Source organism: Melanaphis sacchari, unplaced genomic scaffold (genome assembly GCF_002803265.2).
Source record: "Melanaphis sacchari strain LSU unplaced genomic scaffold, SCAv2.0 Contig0_pilon_pilon, whole genome shotgun sequence".
Taxonomy (NCBI): domain Eukaryota; kingdom Metazoa; phylum Arthropoda; class Insecta; order Hemiptera; family Aphididae; genus Melanaphis; species Melanaphis sacchari.
The window spans coordinates 21,162,139-21,186,085 of NW_020270366.1; the positions used below are offsets into that span (position 1 = coordinate 21,162,139).

The 23,947-nt window shown below is 27.4% G+C and overlaps 5 protein-coding genes across 6 annotated transcripts; 1 reads left to right on the forward strand and 4 right to left on the reverse strand.

Annotated features, from left to right (window-relative positions):
- Positions 1-586: 586 nt before the first annotated feature.
- LOC112596438 (heat shock protein 70 A1-like) lies at positions 587-2,847 on the reverse strand. The gene has a single exon (XM_025342129.1). It carries the CDS (start codon positions 2,626-2,628, stop codon positions 715-717), a length of 1,914 nt encoding a protein of 637 aa, XP_025197914.1. The 5' UTR covers positions 2,629-2,847; the 3' UTR covers positions 587-714.
- Positions 2,848-6,352: 3,505 nt separating this feature from the next.
- Positions 6,353-8,786, forward strand: LOC112594360 (pre-mRNA-splicing factor SPF27). The gene is made up of 5 exons (XM_025339117.1): positions 6,353-6,652; positions 6,723-6,815; positions 6,977-7,149; positions 8,347-8,457; positions 8,524-8,786. Exons 1-5 carry the CDS (start codon positions 6,578-6,580, stop codon positions 8,714-8,716), a joined length of 645 nt encoding a protein of 214 aa, XP_025194902.1. The 5' UTR covers positions 6,353-6,577; the 3' UTR covers positions 8,717-8,786.
- Positions 8,787-9,422: 636 nt separating this feature from the next.
- Positions 9,423-14,222, reverse strand: LOC112594369 (colorectal mutant cancer protein). Its single transcript, XM_025339128.1, has 13 exons — positions 13,915-14,222; positions 13,255-13,466; positions 13,050-13,198; positions 12,822-12,935; positions 12,614-12,752; positions 12,488-12,552; positions 11,595-11,750; positions 10,978-11,118; positions 10,717-10,904; positions 10,492-10,629; positions 9,951-10,427; positions 9,790-9,892; positions 9,423-9,728 (listed from the first exon to the last, which is right to left on the reverse strand). Exons 1-13 carry the CDS (start codon positions 14,028-14,030, stop codon positions 9,642-9,644), a joined length of 2,085 nt encoding a protein of 694 aa, XP_025194913.1. The 5' UTR covers positions 14,031-14,222; the 3' UTR covers positions 9,423-9,641.
- A 1,542-nt stretch (positions 14,223-15,764) lies between these two features.
- LOC112599382 lies at positions 15,765-16,990 on the reverse strand. Its single transcript, XM_025346269.1, has 2 exons — positions 16,954-16,990; positions 15,765-16,219 (listed from the first exon to the last, which is right to left on the reverse strand). The coding sequence occupies exons 1-2, from the start codon at positions 16,958-16,960 to the stop codon at positions 15,873-15,875; spliced, it is 354 nt and encodes a 117-aa protein (XP_025202054.1). The 5' UTR covers positions 16,961-16,990; the 3' UTR covers positions 15,765-15,872.
- Positions 16,991-18,890: 1,900 nt separating this feature from the next.
- LOC112591025 (sugar transporter SWEET1-like) lies at positions 18,891-23,315 on the reverse strand. Of its 2 annotated transcripts, XM_025334658.1 has the most exons (7): positions 23,023-23,315; positions 22,788-22,919; positions 20,489-20,566; positions 20,300-20,423; positions 20,074-20,229; positions 19,129-19,248; positions 18,891-19,072 (listed from the first exon to the last, which is right to left on the reverse strand). In XM_025334658.1, the coding sequence occupies exons 2-7, from the start codon at positions 22,853-22,855 to the stop codon at positions 18,983-18,985; spliced, it is 636 nt and encodes a 211-aa protein (XP_025190443.1). In that variant the 5' UTR covers positions 22,856-22,919; positions 23,023-23,315; the 3' UTR covers positions 18,891-18,982. The 2 variants fall into 2 exon arrangements, with proteins under 2 accessions (XP_025190443.1, XP_025190433.1); XM_025334648.1 differs by lacking the exon at positions 23,023-23,315 and having other exon boundaries at positions 22,788-23,016.
- Between the last annotated feature and the right edge of the window lie 632 nt (positions 23,316-23,947).

Sequence of the window (23,947 nt, forward strand, 5' to 3'; positions counted from 1 at the left end):
TATCTTTTTTAATTATGTTGTTTCTTTTGTATAAAGTTTGACGTACTATCAACCATGAACCATGGATCATCATTCATCATATATATAATTGTGTATTAACTTTTTATATATCACGTAAATTGGAATTTACATTTCCGTAACAAATGATTATTGTTATTAAAACTTGTAAGCAGTATAATAAACTTAGCTAAATTAAATATTTTACAAGTTTGGTCATTATTATATACTATCAAAAATTGATTTTAATATGCTAATAATCTAAAAATTATTATTATTGCAAATTTATAAAAGTTGCCGATTTTCATTTCGAGAAAATTATATGTAAGTAGTGACGCAATCATTCGTAGACATGACCTATCTCTATTTTCTAACAAGCACTGTGGTTACCAACCTAGATCTTGCATTTAAAAAACCAATACCATACTATGCATACTGCTATAAGTACGGCAGTCTCAATACTAATTATTGTAGGCACGTTATAAGGGATAAATAAAAAAAAAGAACACGTATATAATTGCTGTACAGCTAATAAAGTAATAAATATATTTAAAAAAAAAAACAAACATCTCAATAAAAAAATCAGTCTAAACTTATATACAATATCATCTATATCTAATAATAAGTTAAGTTTTTTTACACATGAGAATTACATTATCTAAGGTATACTTTACAGTAGTATTTACAAATATCATGAGATGGAATTTTTAAAATTATTTAATCGACTTCTTCGACGGTAGGTCCTCTAGAACCCGGGAAACCTTGGGCACCCGGAGGCACGCCACCGGGTTGTCCACCGCCGTGTATCTTCATCATGAGAGCAGAGCAACTCTTTTGGACTTCCTTCAGTTTGTACTCGTACTCTTCTTTGTCTGCCAACTGATTGTTGTCCAACCACTGGACGATCGCGTCGCATTCCTGTTTGCCGGTGTTCTTTTCGGATTCGGTTAACTTGTCGCCGGCCTCGTCCAACGCTTGTTTCACGCCGAACACGTAGCTCTCCAACTGGTTCTTGGCCGCGATCTTGGCCTTTTGCCGTTCGTCTTCTTCTTTATAACGTTCGGCCTCGCTGAGCATACGATCGATTTCGGCTTGAGACAGTCGACCCTTGTCGTTCTTGATGACGATGTTCTTGGAGCGGCCGGAGCTATTGTCTTTGGCCGACACGTTCAAAATTCCGTTGGCGTCCATGTCGAAAGTCACCTCGATCTTGGGCACACCCCTGGGCGCCGGAGGTATACCGGTAAGGTCAAACGTACCCAACAGATTGTTATCCTTGGTCATGGCTCTTTCCCCTTCGAATACCTGGATGGTGACAGCCGGCTGGTTGTCCGCGTACGTCGAGAACGTTTGTGTTTGTTTGCACGGGATGGTGGAATTGCGCTCAACGATTTTCGTCATTACTCCGCCCGCAGTTTCAATGCCCAGCGACAGGGGCGTGACGTCCACGAGCAGAACGTCTTGGATCGCGGAACTCGTGTCGCCGCTCAGGATGGCCGCCTGCACCGCGGCGCCGTAAGCCACGGCTTCGTCCGGATTGATGGATAGGTTGAGCGGTTTGCCGCAGAAAAAGTTTTGCAGCAGACTCTGGATCTTCGGGATTCTCGTCGAACCGCCAACCAACACCACGTCGTGTATGTCTCCTTTGTCCAACTTGGCGTCTGCCAACGCCTTTTCCACCGGTTGCAGGGTCGATCTAAACAGGTCCGCGCATAACTCCTCAAAACGGGCTCGGGAAACTCTCGTGTAGAAATCGATGCCTTCCATCAGAGCGTCAATTTCGATAGTAGCTTCCGAACTAGACGACAAGGTTCTCTTGGCCCGTTCGGCGGCTGTCCTTAGCCGTCTCAACGCCCTCGGATTGCTTCGCACGTCTTTTTTGCACTTCCTCTTGAACTCGTCGGCCAAATGATTCACCAGCCGGTTGTCGAAGTCTTCACCGCCTAAGTGCGTGTCACCCGCCGTTGATTTCACTTCGAATATTGAACCCTCGTCGATTTGAAGAATGGACACGTCGAACGTCCCGCCGCCCAGATCGAATATCAACACATTTCTTTCTCCTTTCAGGTTCTTGTCCAGGCCGTACGCCAGAGCCGCAGCTGTCGGTTCATTGATTATTCGCATCACGTTCAGCCCGGCTATCGCGCCCGCGTCCTTTGTCGCCTGTCTCTGCGAATCGTTGAAGTACGCCGGCACCGTGACCACCGCGTCCGTCACACTATGGCCCAGGTACGCTTCCGCGATCTCCTTCATTTTCGACAGCACCATCGAACTGATTTCTTCCGGCGCGAACACTTTCCGCTCACCTTTGAATTCCACTTGGATTTTAGGCTTCCCGCAGTCGTTCACTACTTTGAACGGCCATTGTTTCATATCCGCTTGTGTCTTCTCGTCGTCAAAACGACGTCCGATTAAACGTTTGGCGTCGAACACGGTGTTTACTGGGTTCATCGCCACCTGGTTCTTAGCTCCGTCCCCGATCAACCGTTCCGTGTCGGTGAACGCCACATAACTCGGCGTGGTCCTGTTTCCTTGATCGTTGGCGATGACTTCTACTTTACCGTGTTGCCAGACGCCCACACAAGAATAGGTGGTGCCCAGGTCGATACCGATCGCAGTCTTTCCAACCATTTTATTTTTCGCCAATAACTCGTAGGTCTCGTTCAACGCACAACTAATACGAATAGATATTAAACGAATAAAACGTATGAATTAATAGCACTCGATTCGATGATGATTTGAAAACCGCTTTGATTTAAAGATATCGCACTTAAATAACTGAGAATAGCACAGAATAGCACGAAATAGTATCTCTCGTTCGATGTATTACACTAGTATCGCACTCGTATCGCTTTGAAATTCAAACTGAAGCTAGGCGGCGCGCTGTTAACGTTTATATAGCCGACGGAACGTTCTAGAAGGTTCGATACGTTTCGCGAGCGATGTCGTTGCCTCCGCGCTGTCCCCCTCGTTCACCGCCATCCCATTTCTATGTATGTTATTTTAATAACGGCTACTGTCATAGAACATTCTCGAATTTTCTCCGTCTTTCTCGTTGTTTCACCGAGTCCTTGTTGTTTACTTAGATGTATTTAGTATTTTCTTTTTACTTGTATTTACATAAAATTTACTATGTTTTATATTATAGGTATAAGTTTTAAATATTGATTATAGCATAGACTTTTCTATAATCAATAGTTGGAGGTAGTCGATATTTAATTATATTTTACTGTGTGATTATGAATTTGGTGATTTTAATAATTTTCTACTTTTTATGTGTTATTTTTTTGTGACATCAGACAATCTCATTTCTTTTATAATTATTTCTCCTAGAATATATTTATTTTTTATTTTGTTGTCTTTCGACAAAAAATTACCCTAAATAGCACTGATGTAAATTCTTTACAAACTTTTATGTCTATGTTTACGTTTCCTACTTGTATGATTTTGAAAATTTTGTCTTTACACATATGATATTATTTTAATTTTAGGCATAAGCATTGATTATAGAATAGACTTTTTTATAATCAATGATTTGAGTCGTTTGAGGTAGACTATGTTTTTGGGCAAAACTACAGCCTGGGCCAACTGGGCCAACTGGGCCTTGGCCCATGCGAATCTCGCCCCGTACTAATGTTTACAATACATGTAATATATAAAATGGACATAATAATATGTAATATATAATAATAAATTAATAAATAATTATACATAACATCGCATACTATAAAAATATATATTTGAAAACAAGTAAAAATATTCAAAATAAATCATGGTTTGCATTTGAAAAAAATATTTTGTTATACTACGTTATTTATAATTAAAACGTTATACAACTTTTGCGTTAAACGTTATTCAGAATTAAAATTTTTAGTATATTTTAAAAATGTATAACTATTAAATAATTGTAAATTAATTATTTCTTTTTATGATATACTATATATTATATATAACGTTTTGCATTATGTTTTGTTTGATGATATATCATATATTTTGTTAATCATTATGTTTTGTTTTGTGTTATTTAATAACCTACTTATTTTTATCTTTTTCCGTTATAATTACGTTTACAAATTTCAATCGTTTTTTTGTCAAATATAATGTTATTATAACGTTTGCAAGCCCTGAAATAAATATTATGATTTATTTTTCAGTAAATCAATAAGTAGTCAATTATAATTTAACTGAAATTGTTTTTACAGTGTTTCATTTATATTTTGTTATTCATTTCTCATCAAATGGTCTCAATTATAATAATACAGGACGTCAACTATATGTTAACGACATATTCGCCATATATTTTATATGTATAAAATAATAATTTTAGTAGATAATAGTGAAATTTTCCAATTTTCAACAGCTAATATTTTTTTTTGATTGCAAAAAAAAAAACTATTTTTTTATTCAAATATCTGATTTTATTAACATTTCTATCTTTATTTTCAACAAAATTTAAATATCTATAGAAAATTTTTAGATAGGTAGGTATAGGTACCTAATTATTTTCAATATTTTTTAATTACTAGATATATGTAAATAGGTAAAACTTACTTATATTTTTAAGCTTGATGACTGAGAAAGTTTTTTTATCAATATTCTGATACAGAAAATTGAAAATGCCTAATACAATATATATAGGTACATTTACTCTGTATTCCAGAGTCAATGACAATTTTTAAACTTAAATAAACTATATTAGGTAGGTACTTATGGGTGTAAGTTGTACTCTTGTAAGTTTGTGAATTATACCTATCAGTATTAAATAGTTATTGCTAACCATTTTCTAAAATTAAACATGTACCATTGTACCATAATAGCCGCTACCGTTATAGAACGTTCTCGAATTTTCTCCGTCTTTCTCGTTGTTTCGTCAAGTCCTTATTGTTTTTTCAGATCTCTTTAGTATTTTCTTTTCACGATGTTTTATATTCCCGTTTTATATTATAGGTGTAAGTTATAAATATTGATTTTAGAATAGACTTTTCTATAATCAATAGTTGGAGATAGACGACATTTAATTATATTTTACTATGAGATTATGAGTTTGGCGATTTTAATAATTTTCTACTTTTTACGTGTTATTTTTTTTGTGACACCAGATAATCCCATTCCTTTTATAATTATTTCTCCTAGAATATATTTTTTTATATTTTGTTGTATTTCGACAGAAAAACACCCTAAATAGTATTGAATTAAATTCTCTACAAACTTTTACGTCTATATTTACGTTTCTTACTCGTATGGTTTTGAAAACCACACGATGATTCTTTTTGAGCCATTAGACATTTCAAATTTTTAATTTTTCTTTCTCTAATGACAATAAAATTATATTGAAGATAATTCAAAAAAATAAAAATAAAAATAAGTTATTTTTATATCTATATTAAATAACCTACTAAAACTATATGGGCACAATTTTTTTATGTATTTTATTATTTTATTTTTTATTACATTTTCCAAAATAACAAAAATGTTCAAACTTGTAGTATTTTTTAGTGAAAAATGGTATGTGAGGTACATTCTCGACAATAGATATTAGATGCTTCAAAAAGAGTTAAAATATTTATTTTATTAAAATAAAAATGATAATTTTAACATCTGGTGAATTACTTTAAGTATCTACGCGTGGTTATTTTTTTTTCGAGTTAAACCAAATAAACAAAATTGATTTATCAAAAACTGGATTTGTGTAAGAATGATGAATTTATTTTTCCTGGATTTTTTCTTTTGAAAAATACTGAGAATTTTCAATTTTGACTTATTTAAAGTATATCTAGTTCCAATATGGTATCACTGTATTAAACTCACCCTCAAAGTTTAAAATTGAAACATTTTAGTTAATATTAATTTTTAGTGGTAAATTAAATTAAATTTGGTCTTCGTCTTCGCTTGATTGTCAGATTGTGATAGGAGAACATCTTGAAATAGTCGTGGTTTTAGACGCAGATTTTTAGTTTTTGTTCTCAGGTTGTAGAAGCGTGTGCAATTGGATGTCTTGAGATTTGCGTTTACATTTTTAACTATAATATAGTTTGTAAATGTTCGTAAGATTGAATTTCAGCTTAATATGACGAACACCATAATATTATTTTTATTCGTAACTCGTGGTAAAATAACCAATACTAAATCATTCATGAATCATGATTAACCTCCACAATAATAGCAAATAATGATATATAGTGTGTATATCATATTACATAGGATCGTAAATCGTTACGGTTCTTCGACGGTTACTGAAAAACCGATAATTATGAATATCACGATAATATTATTATTATATTATAATATGGAGGCGGAGACTAAACAATTATTATGATGCAAATGGCAGATAAAAGAAAGACGGTTTGCGGCGTTTGCGCCAGGTGCAGCTTATCACCAGTATTTTATTTACAAGTAATTTCTATTTGCTAACAGTTAGAATTTTTAAATTAACTAAATATCATTACATTACCAAGTTTCATAGTAATAAACTGATAACCGGTAGCTTTTAAGTTTTAAATTTAAGACTCAATTTCTGAATTTCTTGGTTATTGTCTTTGTGAAAAAATAAAGTAATACAGTCGATACAGGGACATTAACAATGGCTGGCGAAGTTATTGTCGATGCTCTTCCGTATATTGATCAAGGGTACGATGAGCCTGGCATCCGTGAAGCGGTAAGTAGTATTGATATATTCATGTTATATTAATAATAAACACTAATTATTCAATTTAATCGATTAATAGGCAATCAGTATGGTCGAAGATGAAAAACGTCGTTATAGGCCGTCAAAAAATTATCTTGAACATTTACCGTCACTCAATGTATCAGCGTTTGAAGTAATTATTTTCTTATTTTAAGATCGATTATCTGTTCCTTCACAATTAGTAAACTTAATTAAAACAGTAGTATCACCATTATAAAGTAAAACATTTTGAAGATTATTAACATCATGTTTACATTAAAATAATAAAATATTCTAATAATTAATATTCAACAGACAGAAATGATGCGCACAGAATTTGATAGACTTCAGCAGCGTTTGCCTATGGAAACAATGAGTATGAAACGTTATGAGCTACCTCCACCGCCAGCGGGAAAACTTACGGATATGTCTGCTTGGAATGAATGTTTAGAAAACTCAATGGCCCAACTTGAACATCAAGCTACAAGGTATATATTATTTTTTAGGTTATAGACTGTTTAGGTTTTTTGGTATTAATACCAATTTCTTCCACTTTCCCTAGTTTTTATACACAATGTAGATCTCCATATCATTTGAGTCTCATATCTGCCATATCTCCTAAGCATAGTTAATTTTTTTAATATTAATGTTGCTCATGTGCTATGTTTATAGTATTCTTAGCTCTTCAGATGTTGTTCGTCCATTCCATTCTTATACCTTTCATAAATTGTATTTTACTCTCTTTTTCCATATGATTGTTTTAGTTAATCAGCTGTTCTTTTCTTCCACAAATTAGTCTCGGTATTATAGATGGATCAATAAATTATTTTTCTTTTCATCGTTCTCAAAACACAGTGCCAGCCTGATAATTTTTGTGGCCCAGTGCAGAATTTTGCGGAGCCCCATATGTATTAATTTATTAATTATTTATAAATATTTATTTATTTTTTCTTAGGAACTTACTTTATTTCTGTATAATTTTGTACTGTCATCGACGATAAACAATTTTATAAATGCATGAGTGTAACTGTGTAGCTATTACATATTTTGCGTACTAGAACAATGATATTATGTTAATTTAGTTTAAAGTGATATTCGTATTATATAATTTGTGGAGGCCCTCCACAAGCTCGGAGTCCAGTGCGGTTGTACCAGTTGCCCTCTTAGGGCCAGCACTACTTAAAACATATTTGATCTATTATTAGACAGAACTAGCCTAAGAATTTTCTTGGTTTATTAACAACCTCATATATACTTGTATATGTTAATACAGCTAATCTTATTGTTTGAAATCGTAGTTAGTATTACTTCTATTAGTGTAATACTTGGGAGTGTATGATTTTCATTTAATTTGTTTGTCATTATGGAATTCTTATTAACTTCCTACCTAATCAATTGCCTCTCCCTGTATCCAAACCACATATTTTGTGTTACTATTGTACAGTTCTATCAAGTTAAAAATAAAAATCTTAAATTTGTCAAGATTTTCCATAATTTTTCTGATTATATTGTCATAATCCTGCTTGGTATCCATGAACATTATTGTAGATATTCTTATTACACTAGTTATTAATTATTATGTTTACTTAGTATTTGCTTTACTATAAATATGAGATCTGTCTTTGATCTTCTCCTCTTAAAACTAAATTTGGATAAAATATATGAAAATTTATTTTGTCTTGCAGAATTACAAACTTAGAACTGATGATGGATTATGGCACAGAAGCCTGGAAATCTTATTTGGAAGTTCTAGTAAAATGTGTCGCTGCTGCGCAAACACAAGTGACTAAATTAAAGTAAATATAAATTTTATGAACTGTAGTTATATGTTTCTTGATTTACTAATAAATTAATGTTTTTAGAAAACAAATTCAAGAAGTAAATTTCCAACGAAAAAATGTGCAGATGCAAGTAGGAGAAAAATTACGAGATTTAGAAGCCAATTGGGTAGGATTAGTGAGCAAAAATTATGAAATAGAATTAGCATGTGCTCATTTGGAAAAACAAATAAGAGCATATGAATTAGCCAAAGCAGAAAAAATGGATACTGATTAAAAATTTCATCTTAACTTTAATCCTATTAATGTATAAAGTATTTTAAAACATTTATGGTATAAAAATAAGTAAAAACTACACTCTCATGTATTATTTTTTCACAATTTTATATTTCATATAAAAAAAAGTATAAAAATGTGTATTATAAAATAAAGCATTTTGCCTACTTTAAACTTATAAACTATGTTTAAAAAACACATAAAAAACTTGAGTATCAAATAAGTTTGATAGTCGTACTATCATGATAAATTGCACTAGATATGTATGGAAGCCAGTCGAAAAGCACACAGCAAAAATGCCGATTGTGAAAATATTGAAAAGTATGAAATATTGACAAATCAAACCAAATATTGATCTATTAAAATGTATTGTATCATTTTTCCTTTTTAAATGATGGTACAATCAAAGTTATTATTATTAATATATGTTATAAAATTATTTAAATAAAAAAACATTTTTTGCTATCAGAAAATAAAATTCAAAATCTACAATTTGATTTATAGAAATTACAACACGGTCAATATTTCATACTTTTCAATATTTTATTGTCGACATTTTGCACCACACCCGGTATGTATTATATAATTTTATTTGTTAATAGTATGTTGTAAAAATACAATAAGTACATTAATAATAATTATTATTATTATTATGTAGCAGCTACATAAATATTTAATATAATAATTTAGTTATATAAAATGTCTAGGATTATTCATAATAATATAGTCATACCATTAAACCAGAGAATTTAAGTTATTTTATAACCTAATATTATTTGCTCGTATATTGTACTTAAGTCATATATATTCAAAGGAACTGGAATAAAGCCTAGCAATGCTCATTATGTTTCAAGCTAAGGATTAATTTATAAAAAAAAAAAAAATCACAAATCTTATGATTTATGACTAATCAACTTTGTTAAAGTTCATAAAGTAGTTTCGTTTCTTTTACTGATTTCATTATTCATGATTGTTGATTCCAGTACAGCAATTCTTTCTTTTAAAATATTTACCTAAAACCAATGTAATTGTAGTATTAAACACATATATTTATTAAATATAAGAGAATATTACCTGAAGAGTGTGTGTGCTGACCATAATTTCAATTTCAGACTCCAATTTCTTTAAACGTGATTGAGATTTACGTTTAGCCCTTTCCAAATTACGTTCCAGTGTTCTGTAGTTTAAGAACAAATAAATAATTATAGTCAATAATAAAAACAATATAATCTTACGTGTTCTCATTGCGAAGTTTTTCAATCAATGCAATATTTTGCTTATGTCTAGTGTCAGAATTTCTCATTGCAAGTTGATGTGCTGTTGTAACATCTTTTAGCTGTTTCTGTAGCTTAACATTTACACTAGCATTACTATCAAAATCTTCAGATGACAACTGTTGCTCTAATGCTTGTATTGTATCTAAATCTATTCTAGATCGTTCTTCACACTCGGCCAAACGTTTTTCTAACTCACAGTTATGTTTTTGCAATGCAACATAACGTTCTTGAAGTTCACTTTTTTCTTCTCGTATTCCCATCAGTTCCTGTACAAGAACTGCCATTTCTAAATCAATACGAGTTACTTGATTATGACTTCTTGGTTTGACAGATTCTTCTTCACAATGATACGACTCTAAAGCAACTACTGTTGATCCAATTTTTTTCTTTTCTTCATCTAAATTATGTAACAATTCTATGATTTCATCTTTCATCCTGTACAATTAAAATAAATTAATAATTTTATAAAGTGTATAAAATGTTTAAAAATAGCAATTACATTTTCTCTTCTTCGTTTGCTGAACCATCATAAATGGACAATAAAGATGAATAACAGTTCATTATTTCTTCACTCGTTTCTACCTCTAGTTTTAGTGCAATCATGTTTGATTCATATTTTCCAAGTATTAGATATAATCTTTAATGTATAAAAAAAAAAAAAATAAACATATTCTATTAATACATCAGTATTATAAAACATTACAATTTAAAGTAAAAATCATACTTATCAGTTTGAGCAGCTGATTGTTCAAACATAAGCTCAAGTACTGCCATTTGTGAACGTACATGATCTAAACGCGTTTGCAATTGTTCAACTTGGCGCATTAACACTTCTTTGTCTTCAGATTCTAATAAATTACAATCAGAAATTGCAGCTGATGCAAGACGTTCAGCTATGGCTTTTTGACAAATCTAAAATTTCAAGAAAATTGTTGATGAAATAGTTAAATTAATTAATTCAAAGATAAAAAAATAATAGTCATACACTAGTGCCTTCAAGGTTAACTTCTGCACTGTCTTCAATAAGTTTTTGCAGTTTTACTTTTTCAGCTAATTTAGATGTCTCCATTAACAAACGAGATGGAGACATAGGACCAGATGAAAAACTGCTTTCTGTATCCTGTAGCTAAAATTTTAAATATTAAGTCTTTAATGATCTTGATTACTAGTATTTTTAAATAATAAAAAATAATTTATTTATATTTTATAAAGTAAGGTTATTTACCTTATTTCATAAGATACAATGATATATATCAAAACAATATTAATATAGTACAAAAATCATAACTTTTTAACTTGTATGATTAAAATATAATTTTGTTTTAAACACTATCCATAAGTTATTAGGATATAATAAAAATCTGGAAACCTAGTAGTAAATATTTTTAAAATTATTTAAAGTAAAATATATAAACAATAAAGAATTTTTACTGATTAGAAAACTCGCAAAATGTTGTTTTCTTTCATTTTTATAACTGATATTTTAATTATTATCCATAAATCAGTGTAATTATGTTTATACATTTAATACATTTTTATGTATCAGTATTCTATAGAATTCTAATTGAAGAAATTAAAAATGTCATAAATACCAAACTTTACATTTAATATTAATTCTTCTTTTTCATCAGTTACTTGTTCCAAATTATGTCTTGTTTTTTTTAATTCTTCTTCTTTTAAAGCCAATTTAGTATGTACATCAGTATATATTGTATGATTTTTGGTTTCTTGGTTATCAAATGAAGCTGCACAGTCACCCTAAAAAAAGAAAAACTTAATATAAATTAACAACATTTTTTTTTTTTAGATGAATAATTATTATATTTTATACTCTTAAAAATTGATACATTATAAAATAATTTATATACATCAATTTAATGTTCTCGTATAGTAGATAATATAATAGGTCAATTTACTCTAATAATATTAAAGCTACCGACCAAAACTGGTTCTGATAAGCATAAAATTGCTAACAATAATAAGATGAAGACCAGGTGGTATATGAGTATATCATTCTTATATGTGTATAAGTCATAATTAATTTATAAATATTTATAATGCATTAAGTCAATTCCTAAAAATACACCTCAAAGATTTGTCCAATATTTTTTGTTAAATATAATCAACTTGTAATATTGTTATATTTAAAGGGAACGAGAAAAAGTGAAATATTGAGAGCTTGTTACATCAATGTTGATTTTACATCGAAATAATTTCAAGAGAACAAGATTTTTGTTATACTGAGCTTTGTTATATTGGAAGTTGACTGTATACCAAAATATATTTTAAATCACAAAATAAAAAGTTTATTAGTCAAATATTTTTAAATTGTTTACTTAAATTACATAATTAAATAACTTAATGTTGATTATATACAATCAAAAGAGATTGATGATTCATAGTATATTATATTTTTTATTTTACTATGATTAATCTTAAAAACAAATGTAATTATAATATATTCTTCTTTGAATCAAAATATTTTTTAAACATACCTCTTTAGATAAAACAATGGATTCTTGAATAAATGAGGATGTTTCAATACTTTGAGCATCAATTTCTAAAAAATAGACATCAATAAAAGTAAATTACATAGATCTAAATTGTAAAGGCAAAATTACCTGATTGACTTTCTTCTATTTCTTCAGTAATAACTTGAGATCTTTGAACTTGTAACTTACGGGCTAGTTCAGCAATAACTGAATGTAATTCAGTTATTCTTTCTTCATATTTCTGTTTTATATCAATTTCTGTTGTAACCTGCACAATAATTAAATTATTATTAAATATAATAATATTTAAAAATATTTTTTAAAGTTTAAGTTTTACTTTGATTTGATTTATAGATGTTTCAAGAATTTCATTTTTTTCATTAGCCAATTGCAATTGTTTAGTTAAATCTGATATTTCAGTTTTCAATGACTTTAATGCAGCCAAATGCAACTAAAATGTATAGATAGTTTTAGTTTAATAAATTAGTTTTAATATACTTATGACTATATAAGATAAGTACAATTTAAGAATATATTAAATTCAGTTACTATTTGTGTTCCTTACTTTATTAGCAAGATGTAATAAATTTCCAGAATTAGCTGATCCTCCTGTTTGAAGCAGATTTTGCATACGAACAGAGTTTGGTTCAGGACTTAGGTCTCTAGCACCACTATCAAATTCCCAGCTTTCATGTTTACCACCAGATAATGCTCCTAAGATAGTTTAATAAAAAATAAAAAAACTCAAATCAAATATTTACAAATCTTACCTAAACTATTATCACTACTGGTAGGCAAGTATTCAGGCAATGGATCATAGATGTGGACACGAAGTGCATTGATTTCTGTTCGTAATTCCAAACGACGTCTAACAAACTCATCAAATGATATACGGCCAGATTTATCAGCACCCAATTCTTTCATCAATTCATCAACACTATCTTCTAAATTTAACTGACGACAAATTGTCAACAGATCTCGACTACAAATAAAAAAAATAAACCATAATTTAAATAAAATATGGTTATTTTTAAAAGGGGGAGGAGGAAAGGAAAATAAAATATATGTTCAGGTCAACATAATTTTTAATAACCATTTAGAGATTACAAGATAATTTTTTAAAAAGAACTAATAATGTTAAAACTAATGATTACTAATTAATCATTAAATAAAATATGTCTTGCATGTTCTGCAATACTAACAAGGCTAAATGAGCATAAGGAAATGTTGTATTAACATTTAGGATTAATAAAACTGATACATTAAATCATAATAATTAGCAGTTTGATAATGTTGAGGCATTCTATTATTTTTATTATTTCTATGATTCTTCTATGGAGCATAGTGGAAAGTAAGATCGACCATTGAGATGAAAAAAATAAATAGATACAGTAAAAATCATAATTATAGTATTATTATATTGTTTTCACCTATCGATGTAACCATCGCCATCGCCATCACAGGCTTGGAATAATTTCCTTGCCCGCTCTTCTTCACATATAGAACTCGTCTCCACACTTTCGGACACTGATTGTTGTTCGTCCATAACGATTCATTTCGTGGTCAACATTTTAAAATCCAACGCTGGCGCAAGATTCCAAGTGTTTTTGAAGAAACAATCTATTCTGAAGAACATTACATTCAGTTTTCAGTTCATTTTTTAAAATATAATCATTGAAATCGAATTGTATAAGTCTCTTATAATTTTACATGAGTAAGTAATAAGCTTATAACAACAAATATAGACAATACAGATTATGGAATATAACTGATAACAGATTTAATGTGATAAGAAAGCGTCAAATATAAATATCATTATCGATATTTATAGAAAATTTATTTTTATTTTTTATGTCTATATACCTATGACTCAAAAAGTTTAAAATGATAATAATAATAAATTCCTTTACGGCTAATGTTTTTGAATCATAATAAAATATTAACATCGTTATTCATTGTTAAAATACATAATTTTATTTATGTATAAACTACAAACATTTATAAAATTAATTATGTTTTTAATATTGAATTCTTTAAAGTACAAATTATATGCGATTTGACATTCAAAATCACTCTTAAAGTTTAAAATCGAATTATTTTATTGATAACTTATAGTAAATAGTTACATACACAAAAAACACATACATTATACTCACTCATTGTAAAATCAATAAATTCATTGCTCCCCTCAGAATCTAAAATTTTAAACATAGGTACAAAATAAGAAAAAATTTAAGTGTATTTAAAATAAATTCTAAATAATTATTGAATGATTTTTCGGTATTAATTATTTATAACATGTTATTTTTATACCACTTCGAATGAAAATTATAAATATACTTAAATACTTACCTAACTACGTAGCTTATATTAGGTACAATGGCGCTCATATGGGGGAGGCAAGGGACGGATATGTTCCCCATCTAGAAAATGTTGAAAAATTGTTTACACAAGATCTACAACGAGTGGAGATACTGAAGATAAACTTGATGGATTATGCATGATAAGCGTATATAGGGAAACAATTGATGATAAAACGAATGAATACTTAGAATAAGTAAGTAATAAATATAATTGGTGTTAAAAAAAAAAATTTACAATTTTTATTTGTAAATTAATATTTTAATAAATATATGTTATTAATCAAATGAAAATTCAATAAATAACTTATATGGTTAATTGGATAAATAATTATTATTTCATAATTTTCCAGTTTAATATTATATAAAATATAACGTTATACATAATTTCGTCACAGTAATATTGTCTTACGTCAATTCATCGCAATAATTTGGTCGCATGACAATTGGACGTGTAATTTCGACGCATGCTACATTTGGTCGCGTGCCATTTCATCGTATATACTTAGATGTATTCTAAATAATAATAATTTTATAGATCAGTAAATTAATTTTATAATTATAATATATATTTATTTATAAAATGTAAAATTAAGTTCAATCAAAATAATAATAATAATCTAAATAAAATATTTAAAAAAAAAAAACACAAAAATAAAGTATTTTAATCAGCACAAAAAAAAAAAATAAATAAAATAAAGCAGTAAAATATTATTATTTATAAAAATTTAAATTATGAGAAATACCTTTCAAAACCTCACATATTGAGTTATTATTTAAATATATACATATTTGTATTAATTTATTAGATGAATCATTATATTTTTTTTTTTTTTACATGGTACATGCCCAGCAATTATTTGTTCTATTATCATTTTATTTAAACTTTCTTCTTTTTTTAATGACTCGATAAATTTCTAAATAATTGGTCACGTATGGCTTATCATTGCTGAAAATCCATTATACCCTTTATCTTATTGTTAGTCCAGGGTAAACTTTCTTGTAACCTATTATAACAACTCCAGATTTCAAATGGAAAATAATGAGGGTCGACGATTTCCTCTCCTATCCAAAAGACCAATCCACGTTTCTTCAAAATATGTTATTAGTGGTGATAACATTTCTTCATTTTCAATATAATATGTACTTTCTAATAACGATTCAAATGCTTCAATAATTGTATCGGCAAGTACAAATGCAAGTGCAGCTAATTTTCGTACTTCTAATAAAAATTGTACATCGTCACTGTATTGTTTTGCAAGACCATGGTGTTGTATTTGTCTCCAAATCGCTTGAATTAAGTGAAAGAAACACCCGCGAATCTTCGTATTGGGAAATTCGGTTTTAATTACATTCATCACTGCTTTTTCGAAGTCTACGATAAAAGATTTTGGACATAAATTAAACTTCAATGATTTTAATGCTTGAAATAATTTTTTATATGTTATTTCCTTTTTATCGGGTAATAAAACGTATACTAAAGGTATTATATCACTATGGAATACTAAATGAATGGTATAAAATTGATAAAATAAGTTCGGGCATGATGAAAATGTTCCATCAAAAATCCAATGTTCAGAATCTTTTAATAAATTTAATTTCTCTCAGTCGAAATATATGCCACTATCACTACTGTCGTATAATAAAAATTATCTCCGTCTAAACTCTAAAGTCAATTTGAATTGATCCGGAATTTCAAAATGTAATGTTTGTGGATTTACAGGAATGGCTTCAAAAATGTTCCTAACCCGTTGAATTGTTCTTTTTAAACATTTTGGATTCGGCATTTAACCAGCCACTTCGGATGGTAACTAAAATAATATAATAATATATTATAGCCCAACATCAAAATTATTGAAATAATAACATAACAATTTTTTAGTACTTTTAAATTATGTTTAAAATAAAAATTTTTATATTATATTGAAATATTTATAATTATCGTGATAGCATTTTCCTTCATTAGATTTATAGTTTTTTTTACTTCGATTTTTGCCCTATTTTGTACATGGTTATGTTTCTTGTATTTTATGACGATATCTATTTAATAAATAGGTGTATAATAAATAATTTTTTAGAATACCAATACTAAGAAATTAAAAATTTTACCTTGCATTGTATGAGCACGGTCAGTACAATTTTTAGATTCGTTACATTTCCAAATAATCTTATCGCCAATAGTTCTTTCTCGATTATAAATAAAACCATCATGAATTAGATCATGCCCCCGTTGACTTTTTATAAATTCTAAAGACATAGCTTTTATAATTTGTAAAATAAATAATATGTGTGAATATAATATTATAATGTGAATCGAGGTAAGTACTAAGTAGACGTAGGTATACTGTATAACACTATACCTACCTAGTATACCTACTTAATCGACTAAGACTCATACGGCAAGTAGGTACCTACACTGTAATAATTCGAATATTCGATAAAGACTCACGTAAAAACCAAATAATAAATAGGTAACTGAAATAAAGATGGGTAAACGATAAGTAGGTACTACACCACTACCACTAAATTATAAAGATACTATAGAATTATTGTATATTATATTATATTGTTAAATATACATATCCATAAAACATCGTCGATAATCCATTTATCTAATATTATGATATTATAATATATTATATTTTGAAATATATACATTAATATATGTAATGTTATTATTATATATATAATATAATTATACATTTAAATATAGGTACATGCGACCAAATGTAGCATGCGTTGAAATTACACGCGACGAAATGTCGTACGCATCCAATTGTCGTGCGATCAAATGCCCGCGACGAAATGACGGGATACCAAAATATAATAGTATGTAAAATTATAAACCCCTTCCCATCTTTAGACATAATTAAAATTTTGCCTCCCCCCCTTGAGATTTTTCCTATGGGCGCCCTTGATTAGGATACCTATCTAAGGGTATTTGGTACATATGAGCATGGATCAATTACATCTAAGACAAAATTATGATATGAACATGTAACTATAAATTACTGTCAATCTACATACCTACCTATTCATATATTTTGAAAATTTTCATTGTGTTAAGTTTTAAATCTTAAAAAATGATTTTAAACTATAACAAAATAATGAACATTGTTATTTGTCATTAAAATAATAATATGTAATCTTATCCAATTTTGTATTTCAAATACAAATAGCTAAAAGAAAATTATGTTTAGACATTTTAAATATTTTTGATTCAATGAATAGTTCAAAAAGAATGTAGGTAATAATAATAATTTTGTATTTTAAGATTTATATTTCAATATGCAATTAATAAAATGGTAATACATTATGGCCATTATGCGAATGTTTTAAATTTCTACTTAAATTTTGCACAACAGTAGATATATTAAAAAATAACAAGGTAATGTCGCAGTGATAAGTACTTAGTAAAATAAAACTAGATTCATAGTTATGCACACTTATAGTTTTAAAAAATGCTATTTCTACGTTATACCAAATGTAGTCTTAAAACTCTAGATCCTAAAGACTTCTAGTAACATTTTACGAATAGGCACTTCCTTCATTTTTCAGCTGCAGTTGTAAACTAGATATCTAGTTGTAACTTGTAATAAATAAATTACAAACATTCCTACAACCGTCAACTAATCGGTCTTTAACAAATCTCATTGAATACCAAGATACTTACATCAACTTAAGTATTTCATTCAAAAAAGATACAAAAACAGCATCAAAATATCTACCTAAAATAAACTATTGTACAAAATATATAATAGTTTTTGTTTCAAAAAATAAATTTTTCACAAAGAATATTTAATTTCTAAAATTGTATTTATGATTTTAATAATTTAAACTGAAATACAGTGAAATAGGTAACTAAATTAATTTAATTTATTGGAATGATTTTGATTATTTGTATAATTATATTCATTAACTATAATTATTTAAAACAAAAAATGACACAAAATTAATAACTATTACTTTAACATCACATTTTGGAATTTACTAATTAATATAAAACTAATTAATTATGTAAATTAGCACTCAAAATAATGGAAATGTAAGGATATTATGTAAATGTAATATTGAAAGATGTAAAAGTTAATCACAGTATTCATAAATAAAAACTACATTAAATTGGTAACTATATTCATTAATCACGTTTCTTGCTATCTAGTTTAGGATATTTGTATATTAATCCCAATTGTATTAAACACAATACAACAGCTACTATGTTTTGAACCTAAAACAAAAGAACTTTAATATAAATGCATATTAAAATAGCATTATTTATTATACCTTGATAAAAATGTTGTCTATTAACAACCCATATATTAACCACAAGAATCCAACAAAAGCTCCAGAAGCAATCATTGGAAAAGGTAGCATTGATGCATCTTTATTTTTGATGATATCATTCTGTAAAACAAATGAACACGTATAAACCATAAGAAAACATTCATACTTATTGATTATTATTTATTACTAATTAATAATTTATAAGTAATAAACTAATAGTCAATATTTAATAGGTATTCTTCTCTAACCTACAGAGAAGAACTTGTAACAAGCATGAGATACATTATTTTTCTTTAATGTTGATACACTAGTCCACATACTATCATACGTATGGAAAAAAATGGACATATTTTTGTTGAGGTACAAGTTTCTTTTCTCATTGGTCAGAATATAGAATTGACAAAATAAAAGCTGGTGATATGAAATAAATAGAATTGATAAATACCAGTCTGAAAAGTTATTTACATGATAAAATAATTACAAATATTTTAATCTAGTTTTAATTTTATAATTTGTGCAAAAAATATATATAATAATTAAATATGAAAGATTTTATTTTAAGAAAATAAATAAAAAATATTATACAATTTACCTAAAAATTAAAAATACTTTTACTGGTTTCTTTTTGAAGAAATATACTTGAATAATATTAATGAGGTTTGGGCCCAGATTCAAAGTAGGGGAGGGAATTGCATGAAAGCAATTCTCTCTCACTTTCAAAAAAAATAATATATATATAGAATGAGTGATATAATATAAATTATTTGATTAATAATATGATTAATTTGGTTTATTTACATAACTAATTTCAATATAAACTTCTTTTCAATCCCAGATATCAACCAATCTTAAAATAAACTCTGATAATCTATACTGATATTTGATCATCCTTCAGTCACAGACATTCTAGATCCACCCTTAAATGGAGCACTTAGAAAAAATTACCAAAGAGAATAAAGGAGATCCAATTAGTGTTAACATTAATACAGTGAGAATAACTCCAAAACGGTATTCAACTAGTTTTTCATCTTCAACTGTTGTGTATCCCCATAATACACCAGTGAACAATATGGCTTTTGTTAACATTGAAAATAATGGCTTCTACAAATATAAAAACATTATAATATTTAGAAAAACATTGAATATTTAAAAATAACAATAATTTATTTACCGAATCAGCAGTATAAAAATAAAACACTAAAAAATAAATCAAGTTTAGTATAAATCCAAAAATGTTAACTGGTATAATATTAGGATCATTCATAAGTATTCCATTTTTGATCATAAGTATGGACCTAAACAAATTAAATTATAATGAACAGTTAAATGAATAAATTAAAATTATCAATATAATACTTACATAGCCATACCTCCAATAAAAGGTGTAGGATCAACATTTTTGGTGCTTTTATTTTTTATTATATCCCGACATATAAGACTGAAACAGTGAAATATAAATAATTGAATGTTAAAAATGTATTAGCTAATCAATAAATATATTTTTGTCTTATTTTATTAAGGTTAAAATAGATTAGCTATTAAAAATAAGATAAGTTCAATATTAATAATTGGATAAAAAAAGGATTAAAAAAATATATTTTTTTTAAATACATAACTATAATTATGTAACTTAAATAAATAAATAATTTGCAATACAAATACATTCTAAATTAATTTATTTGCCATTGCATATTTTATAGTAAAGTGTTAATAAATATTTTTAAATAACACAATTATATTTAAATAAAATTAAAAATTGTTAAATTAATCTAGTATAATATAATTATACTTAAATATTTATACTATTATTATTATAATTATATCAAAGCTATGATTAGTCATAAGTTATACAAATGGATATGCTTTGGAATATATTTTGAAAATTAGTTAATACCAATACACCTACAAAGTGTAAATCATTATTATTTACATTTTATAAATAATTTAAATTCAATATTTACTTCTTAGATATTATTTTAAAAATATAAATTTAATTTAATACAATTATAATCTATATGTTGTTACTGTGTAGAGTTTATTTTATATTAATATATTACTACTAAATAAACAAATATCATAACCAGAGAATAGGTTTACAAGCATCTTCATGTTTGTTAAAGAAAGCTTAAATTATTTTTATATTACATGGAAGAATTAAAATTATTTTGGGTATTTTTACACTTAAGTTTGTTTTTCAATTATTATCATTTACATACTAATTATTTGATTCTTTAAATAAGATAACACCAACAATATATTTTTTTATATTTTTTAATTTTTGTTACATATTTTACAATATTTAGAGGTTAACACATTCATATAATTTAAATATTTTAAAATCATATTTTTGATTATGACTTAATTCTATTATAAATTATAATGCAGGATAAATTTAACTACCCTAGTGCTACTTTAAAGTTAACAATTTCAAGTAATCTTTGAGTATACATTATAAAATTAATAATAAAGAATATGTTTAGTTTTTTAATCAAAGTTATATTTAAATAAATTATTAATAACCCATATAATATCAAGAGATCATTATCTTTATTGAAGCATTAAGCCAATTGGGTACTTTAATTTTATACCTTAAACCAGGGGTCGGCAACCTTTTTAACCACACGGGCCATTTTTTTTTTCAATTGTTCATCAAGGGCCACATTAAAAAAAAAAATTACATATTATGATATAATACTTATAATTGTATTGCTATTATGAAACGGTTAGATAAGATTTTATTTATAAAGGAAAAAGAATTATATAATATTGAAAATTATATGAAAAATGTTATTAAACAAAAGTAAAACACAAAAATTAACCACCTTTGTGCAGGCCGCATGCGGCCCGCGGGTTGCCGACCCCTGCCTTAAACTATTGTTATAGTATTTATTTCAAATACTTTGCTTATTGACTAATTAACTATTAAAACCTTATAATAACAAGCTTTTATTGATTAACAAGTCAAGAGTCTAGTATTAGTTTTAAAGATTACTAATTTTAAATTTACATATATTATGATTAAATAAACATAAATTTTCTATTATACGTTTGTAGGACGAAGACATCACATACTAGTTTGGTGTACTCTTAAAGAAGAACGAAAAACTATCAAACTAAATGAAAATATTTAGTAAATGTATTTGATTGGTAGCTAACACAAATTCTTAAAATTTATTCAAGTATAAACAATTATTTAACCATGTATTAAATATATTTAAAAAAACTATGTTTAGATATTTTTTTTTACTAGTTCTATATATTACAGGTATTTTACCACTACTCGTAACATAATTTATGTATTGTTTAAATATCAAAGAACCAAAATATAAAAAATATTGAAACTTTTCTAACTAGGTAGCAACCTAGTTAGAATTAAAATGTTTTATTGATTTATATGGTTGATAGAAAATTAAGTAGAAGTGTTATTATAATAAAACACTAAAATGAAAGCAATTTAAATTATATAGATAACAATTAAAGTTTAAAATTTCAAAAAGTAATAGATTGTATATTTTTGAGAAATTTTTTTTCAAAAAGTAATGATAAAATTTAAAAGTATAAGCAACATGATTTTAAAATGCATCTAGGCCAATAATTGTCAATTTTAAATATTACAAAATACTGAATACTATTTAAATTTAAATTATATAGGTACTTACACAGGAGCAAAGAATGTTCCAATGGTTGCAATTGCGGCACATTTGCCAACAGTGTCCGTGAGACTCATATTTTAATACCCGTTATAGTTATTAAACTTTAAGATTTAAATACAAAAAGTTATGGTTATATATCTACAAACAATTTCAAGTATAACAAATCAATATCAAATAATTAAAAAATGAGTCTATAATTAAACTATTATAGTTAAAGAAACGTCATAATAATAGTGTATACATTTATCTATAGAGGAACATTAATTATTGAAGTAGCAACAAGCGACCACCACTGGTTCTCGCATGTGGTTGACCTTCGGATGTCGTGAGATTTTTTTCATGCTCTGACAAAAAATTGTTTCAAATACTACGCGAGGAGGAATGATTGATGATTAAGAGGTGTAAGTGTGTGATGAATAAGTATATAAGTATTGAATAATACCACTATAATACCGAACATCTAAAGCATATAAACTATAGAGTCGAACGGGACTTAAGAGGGAATAGTGGGAGTCGGAAATGTGGGACTGTGTCGATTGTAAATATAGGAATAAAAATTGCCGAATGCCAATAATAATAAATTTTCATTTTAGTGGTTAGTGATTAGACCATAGACGTACAAAAAAATAAATATTTCATCAACGGCTGTTAATACTAGATAGTATTATCTACAATAACAATCATCTTTGTACCGTCGTTATAAAAAAAAAATACATTACGTCACTACCACAGAATAATCAGAAATGACTCTTATCAAATACTATATAATATAATATGTCATATATGATCGTAGGTATGTAGTCATAGAATAGAGTATTTTGCTCTTGTTGTGCACTCAAAACTTACCCAGTTCAATTTGTGGAATATCAGTGTATCCATTAATTTATCAAAAATATAAAATTATTTTTGTCTAGTCACACTGATTTTTTAATGCTCACATAATATTATATTTTAATAGTCTGCAAAATTTTTGGAAAAACAGTTGCTAGAAAAGTAGAATAATGGGAAATATCTTTTTATTGGCGTCTAGAAGTGCTGGTATTCTAACAGGTATTGCAAATCTGTACCTCATAAGAAGCCGTGTTAAACTCTAAAAGTGTCTTTTTTTCTGTCATTAGTCACCACTACTACCACAAAATAAAATCTGTGACACTACCACTGAAGTT